The sequence below is a fragment of the Montipora capricornis genome, chromosome 14 (genome assembly GCF_036669925.1).
Source record: "Montipora capricornis isolate CH-2021 chromosome 14, ASM3666992v2, whole genome shotgun sequence".
In the NCBI taxonomy this organism is placed as follows: Eukaryota; Metazoa; Cnidaria; class Anthozoa; order Scleractinia; family Acroporidae; genus Montipora; species Montipora capricornis.
Genome location: NC_090896.1, coordinates 22,977,991 through 22,985,490, shown reverse-complemented (window position 1 = coordinate 22,985,490; position 7,500 = coordinate 22,977,991). Strand labels below are relative to the sequence as shown.

Sequence of the window (7,500 nt, the reverse complement as noted above, 5' to 3'; positions counted from 1 at the left end):
AACTTAGTAGTTGGCGAAAGTTTTGGCTCTTTGGGTGTGATACTTGAGGAGAAACTGCAAACTCTCTGGGTGGCGAAAGCGCTAAGAAGCTCATACATTCTTTGTAAAATTTTGAATTTTAAACCTGTGTCGCACAAAAACCATTCCATACATTGGGCACAAATTCCTTGTATCAGTTAAGCATGCTATGCCATTTCAATATTCAGAACTAATGTTTCTGGAGCTCGATCAGAAACTGTATCACTTATGCTAATAAGACAAATTGTATACAAAGATTCTCCTTTATCATACTGCTAGAACCTTGAGTGGGCAAGATGAATCAAATCCTGACCTGTGACTGGCTATCCGAGCGGGACTACCCACTGAAAAAATTGCCCGAAAGCCGTAAATAAAATAATCCTTTATTGAACAAGCCGGTTTGGTCAAGATGGCTGGATATTGGCTTGCTCATTCTTTTTTTTGTGTGTTTATGGACCTTGAACTCCCTCTCGGTCCATAAACATGCAAAAAACGAACTTGGCCAATATCCAATATCTCCTCTTTAGTTAAACAATTAATTTCCACCCACTTTGTTGTTGACTGTAATGTTCAATTTTTTTAGTGTAAAGAGTGGGGGTTCCTTCTGCTAGAGATGTTTGGAACAAGCCTAGGCACAGGTGACTATGGCCACCTCACTGTGGAGCACGTACCAATGCTTTTTCGGATGCATCGCTCATTACACCACCTATCCAACCAGGGTTATGAGGCTGGACACAAGCTCCAAAGGTTGCTCTACTTAAGAGCAACCTCACATGACTCATCAGGCACTACTTCCTCAGGTAAGTTGAGATTCCAGTCTATAAATCCTCACACAAATGATGTGGAAGTAGCAAGAGTACCAATTACCAATAACAATTGTACTTTTATCTTATGCTATAGTGGACCAAATCCTCACCCATATTTACACAGAGATGCTACTTGACATGAGGCGAGCATTCAGAGAGGCTAGACAGTCCATTACATCTGGTAATATACATGATTGTCTATAGATCAGCCTGTCTTACAGGAAGACTCCGTAGGAGTTAGTCATGCTCCAAACATCCACTGATGATAAAACAAAAACCCTTTGCCTTGATAAAAATGTCAACCCTAAGACCTGATTCCAGAAAGTTCCTTTTTACTTTCATTTCAAAGCAAGATATTTAGCTTATTCAGATTGCAATTTAAAGTATGCAAATACTTTACTTCTTTAACTTTCTTCTTTCAGGAGACAAGCTGTTCTCCTACAGAGGGTGTGGTTGGAAAGCTAAAAGAATGGATTGGAGTAAAGAAGACAGAGAATGGATTGGAAAAATGGACGAGCTATTTACTAATCTGTTTGGTCCTGATTATTGTGAATATGAGTACACAGAGATGACAAAGCACTGTGTGGTGGTACCAGGCCAATTTCCACTAATTGATTACAACCATGAAGAGTGGGAAAGAAATTGTGAACAAAGTGGCGGCAAACCAGCCACAGAACCACAACACAAAACCAGCAACACTCTTGGAGTGGCACCACTACCAGAGACAGCATCATCGCAACAGGATGACAGCAGCACAGGCAGAGACATGCCAAAACAAGCAGCAGGGTTTACACTGCAGCATGGGAACAACACTGCCTCAGTGGCACCAGTACCTGCAGGAGAGGCAACAACACAGCAGCAGCAAAGCACCAGCAACTGTACAGCCACAGCAGTGGCAATATCAACTTTGCAGAATAGTAATAACAGTTGCCCCTCAGACCAAGTAAAACCTGGTAATGTAACCTGGCATACATGTGGTAAAGAAATTTTGGAAAATCTCAGTGTTCTTACTCGTGGTGAAAGAGCATCTTTGAAACTTCCCAAAGTTGCTTTCATTTCAAAGCAAGATATTCAGCTTGTTCAGAGTCCAATTGAGGTCAGTAACCCACTGCTAGTCAATCTTCGTCCAGCAGAAAGTGCAGTGACACATGCTGTACAGCTTTTGAAAGAACTGTCAGGTACTAGAACTGTGGGGACTATTAATGTTGACAGACCTGATGATGGGGATGAAGATGACAAAGCTACAGTGACTATGGGCAGGCTAGGAACTTTCACTAAAGAATCAGTTGGTCTATATCAGACCATGTGTGGTCTAGCTTCAGAAGCTGTCAGTTTCAGAGAAGAAAAAAGGTGGCTTGCAAACAACAGCAGCTCTGTATCAGACCTTACCGAAGTCAGAGATGTACTTTGTAATTCTAGGCCTAATGAGGAGATTATTAGACAAGGCACATGCATTATGGATGCTACTGACTTCAGCACTCTAGCTGGTGAACGCTACGTTAATGGTTTCACAATAGACACAGTATGTTTGAAATTTCTTGAGGACAGCAAGCCGACTAACCTAGTGTACCTCTCATCGTACAGCCAAACCTGGGCAAAACAAGGACCACGGTTCTTCAGCCAAATGGTGATGCCCTTCTTTGGCCACTGCGCTGTGCAAGATGCCACATACATTTTGGCACCTTTTCATTTTGATTCACCACAACACTGGGGATTGCTGTGCTTCGATGTTGCAAGCAGAACTGTACATTTTGATGACGGACTTAAGATTGCCCAACCAAGAGACATTCTAGTGGTTATTAAGAACATGCTAACTGGCTTTCAGCTTCTCTCCCACAATGTCAGTTTCCAAGAGGAAAATTGGAACCAACCCAAACTAGATCTCCCTTTACCACACCTCAACATGCCTCGTCAAACTAAAACCGGTGAGGGATCTGCGAGCTGTGGTGTTGGTGTCATTTTGTTGATGAGAGATATCATAAAAAGCAGAAACTGCCCTCCATCATTTCAGTGGACATTTAAGAACATGACCAGTCTGAGGAAAGAGTTAATGACTCTTATTGTTCAATGGAAAAAGCAGAGGTCAGTGTATTGGGTGTACCTAAATTATATTTATATCATTGTGTGATTCCAGAAAATATCCATAATATCCACACAGAAGAGATTTGGTTTCAGCCCTCACCCTCCAGAAATTTTGAGTTGAGCTTTGTACATTCAGTAACAATTTTTACCTTTTCAACCCCCTCCCCACCCTCTCCATCTCGGAATTTGCAATGACCTTTCTTCAGGTGGGTACAGATATTTTTGGGAACTGCACATTTTATAATGTTATTAAAAATTACATTTTTCTATATATAGTCTCAGGACCATTTGGCCATGCTCGGTTAGAGTGTACAAGTGTGGCCACCATATAAGTTCAACTTCTCATGTGGCTCTTCCCTCTCCATACCCAACAATTAATGATGACTTTGATGACGGCCTTTTTCTTTTTTGTCCAGGAACATAAGCCCTTTGTTTTGCTCTTTTAATTTCTTCCTCTGCAGGCAGGCCTTCGTCATTTTCTTCTTCCTCGCACATCTCATTTCCTGAGAATAGCACTTCTGTGTTTAGGGATGCCAGTTCTTGTTCCTCTAGTGCATTTAAAAGTTTGTCCATATACCACACTTTATATGACAGCTTCATTGTAGAGGCTTGATAACAGGGTTGTGCTTTGTGGCACACCTCTCGCACAGAGTTCAATTGAGCATTTATCCTCCCAATAAGGTACTCAAAGTATGACTTTGGTACTTGATGGCAATCAATTTTAATCCATCTCCCTAGAAAACAAGAAAAATTCTATAATGATAGAAAATAAGAGGGACGTTGGCATTAACTGCCTGTGGGTGGGGGGTTCAGTGTTGTCCGTGGTTGTCTTGGTACTTGTGATCTTACTATTCCCAGATAGGGTTATTTGTTTCTGTTTGTCAACTCAAAGTTGGCAATTTAGTAGTGCATTTCACAAAACATTTCATTGAATATGTCAAATCCCTACCCTCTCACCCCTCTCCCATGGGCTACCAATCGTTTTGTTCTTTCATAGTACTAAGATGCCATGTACATAAGAAGACAATGCGTGTACATAAACAAGTCTGATGGGAGCTACTGTCTTTGAAACATATCCGTCAAGCCATCAGTGCACCGCTGGATAACATCCTCGAAAATGACTCTCTGGCCAGCCATCATTTGAAATAAAAGTTTTGTGTTTTGGACTATGCTTACTCTCATTTTTACGGTGTGGTCGGGGTGGGGGTAGTTTCTCGAGTATCTGAAAGACTCGACTCAGGCAAGTTGTAGGTAATAAGAAGCTGGGGGCGGTTTCCGCACTTCACAACAATCTTGCGCTACCAAAACCTGAAAGACGCTCGAAAAGTTGCAAATCTGCTTTTTACGTGGTTCCCTTCACGGAAGTAATAGTCTGTATTACAAGAATGACGTATTGTTTATTTATCAAAACAATGCAGCAATCCATGGCTGAGATTGGCATTAGCTTTTCAGTACAAGGTAATTAAAGTATGCAAAATATATACCTGGAAGACGAGGATGAAATGTGGAGTTTATCCTTTCCACCAGGCCGGCAATCCATGTCTTGTAACCTTGCAACATTGGCGGGGGCAATTTTCGTCCTGGTCTTTAAACACGGGTACCAATTCATTCTCGATTTGATGGTGTTCCCTCGCGTAGAGCGTCTTAAACACTTTTTTACAGGACGAGCAATCCACCGTATAAACCGACATTGTTTGAAAAGTGAGTAGCCCTGAAACCCTGATATGCCAGCTGTTTCCATGTATTTCCGTGGGGCTCATTTAGCGGATTACGTCAGAATTAAGTGACCCGAAAAGCGGTATTTTATAGCATTTTCTACCAAAATCAGTCTGGACATTTTGGCCTCGTACACTGGAAAGAGCACTTTCAGTCTTTTATGACAGTCTGTTTAAATGATTTGCATCATTGGCATTTTAACTTTGCTACAAGTTCCACTAGTAATATCAACCAGCACAATTAAAGGAAACGTGTAAAGCCACACAAGCCTGGTAACAGAAAATTACTCGATCTGACGCGTACCAGCCGCCAAGCCAAAAAGAAAAAAAAATAACGATGGAACAGAAGCTGATTGGAATAGTTAACTTTTTTAAGAACAGGACTAGCCAGGGTTAGTGAAAGTCCGACTGTACGAAGATATTTCATAAAAAAATTGTTTCGGAAATCACCTTTCTTTTGTGTTGGGAGTTCCTTTAAGTTGAAGTGTGATTTATATTGCACACACCACTGGGTTTAATCGCCGAGTTCGGGTTTCAGAGATTAGCATAGCGTTGACGTGTGAGTGATTTTACGCGTTCATTCACCAGAGCATTTACGCGATTCTTACTGTGAGAACTGTCACAGGTTCTATTGTCTAATCTTTAGTCGGGATCAAAGTTCGGTCATTGCAAATGACCGAGCGACAAGTATCTAGGGCTTGCGGGTCGTCATGGTAGTCTCCTACGCAGCCGTTCTTAATATAGTGTCGTCACGCAGAGCAGCAGAGTGCGGGTTAAATTTCTCTAGCTAATTTTTGAAATGCTCTTCAGTTGTGATGTAAATAAATCAACAAAGCGCGTTTGGTTCCGAGTTATGTATGTTACTGCAATTATAATGTACAGTGTATTTTTAACGACAGTTCACTGCTTCGAAAATTCGAAGAAACGAAAGTTCATTTCTTCGAAATTTCGAAAGAGTTCACAGCAAGGAAAGTTCGTTACTTCGAAATTTCGAAAGAATTCGCATCATTTCGCCGCATTTTCTTCGAGATATCGCATTGAACGACACGAAATACCTCGCGAAATTTCGCCGACATATCGTCGAAATTCGAGAACAATAGACTAAATTCGTCGAAATTCGCTCTCATTACTTTTGCACAGTACTGTATTTATGGTGGAGGGGCTGCATTTGCTAATCAGTGAATGAAATAGTGCCTATATAGAACAAAATCTCAAATGCTTTTTATTTATTAGTCTTGGCTCATGGTGTTAGCGTTTTGGCATCTTGTTGAAAACAATCATTGATGTGCCACTTTGTACACTCCAGGTATGATGCTTTTGAACATAAGATCAAATTTATATTTCTTTTACATTATTTTTATTAGTGGTTGATCAAATGATTAAACAACATGACAGTAGAGCACAATGTTACATTGTATTCCTTACTCATACTGGTAACTTTATAAGGTTCTGAAAATAAATTCTTGCCTGGTGATCTTTATTGTCTTTCTCTAGGGTTTGCATCAGGAAATAATGACTGATGGTGAAGGAGATCTACCTAATGAGGATCCAGATATCAATCCCTGTGAAACTGGACCTAAATCCACATCATGTTCTGCACACTATTACACATGGTCCAGTACAGGTACAGAAACAGAGGACGATGATGACGATTGGACTGAAGGTGAAGGTGAAAGAAGTATGGACCAAGAGGCCTACAGCAATGAGGAAGATGGGGATAACGAGAGAGACCACAATCATGATATCAAGTAAGAGTGTTTTTCTTTTAGCATAGAACTCAAATAAGCTATGTTTTCACTTCCAATCCAACAGGCTTTTAGTGTGAAATTCAGCATCGGTCATTGTCAGTCTAGATGCCGGGGTCGTACAGGTCATGGAAATCCTGGCAAGTCATGCAATTCTAATCTTGTAAAATCTAGGTCTGGCAATCCTGGAAAATGAAGACAAATCATGAAAAATCCTGGAAAATTAGCTCTATGCACAAAAAAAATTAAATTCCTGTCTCAAATGGAACACAAATGGAACCTGTCTCATTTCATATTGTGGAGTGCATACCTATATTCAAGTAGTCATGGATTTTGCCAGGCATGGTCCTGGAAAAGTAACTGAATTTTAGGACACAAAAAGTGTACGAACCCTGAAGATGTGTTTCATCACTTTACCTTTTGAAGAATTGGCAGCAACTTCGGTGAATCTCTTGATGCGTCGAAGGACACCTTTCCTACTGTACTGTTTTGATTTTTGTTTTGTTGTAATTTAATTTTGCATTCATGTCATACATTGTAGTCAGCTATTGATCATCTAATTTCTTTTTCAGAGTTGACCAAGATTGCCCAGGCTACAAGTATAACCAGCCAAAATTTATAGTATTTCATGAGATGCTGATGAAAATTTTCATTTTGTTCTGTTTCAACTGCAAGGCAGACAAGCCAGAAGTTGAAATGAAACAAAATGGCACAATGGCGACTGTCAAACAGCACTGCCGAAAATGCAAGGGATATGTGTGGAATTCCAAAACTTCCATGCACCAAGGCAAATACCCTGCTGGCAACATGCTTTTGAGCTTTGCTGTGCTTATGGCAGGTGCCTCCATAAGCAAGGTTTTGCTAGTCTTCCGCCACTTGCGACTGTGTGCCTACTCTTCAAGAACATTCTTTGCTCATCAGCGCACTTTTATTTTCCCAACTGTCATCTCCCATTGGGAGGAATACAGAGCTGGCCTCATCAGCACCTTGAAAAACATGAAGGATGTTGTCTGGTCTGGTGATGGTCGATTTGATTCCATGGGCCATTCTGCAAAATTTGGTGTTTATACAATGCTGTGCACAAAATTAATGAAAGTTGTACATTTTGAAATTGTTCAGGTATGAGGTCTGATA

General features: G+C 40.7%; 1 protein-coding gene and 1 pseudogene across 1 annotated transcript; both read left to right on the top strand.

Moving 5' to 3' along the window:
- Positions 1-2,952, top strand: part of LOC138031706 (uncharacterized) — an 11,417-nt pseudogene extending 8,465 nt beyond the window's left edge.
- Positions 2,953-6,133: 3,181 nt separating this feature from the next.
- Positions 6,134-7,491, top strand: LOC138031705 (uncharacterized). The gene is made up of 2 exons (XM_068879346.1): positions 6,134-6,369; positions 6,939-7,491. Exons 1-2 carry the CDS (start codon positions 6,134-6,136, stop codon positions 7,489-7,491), a joined length of 789 nt encoding a protein of 262 aa, XP_068735447.1.
- The last annotated feature ends 9 nt before the right edge of the window (positions 7,492-7,500 follow it).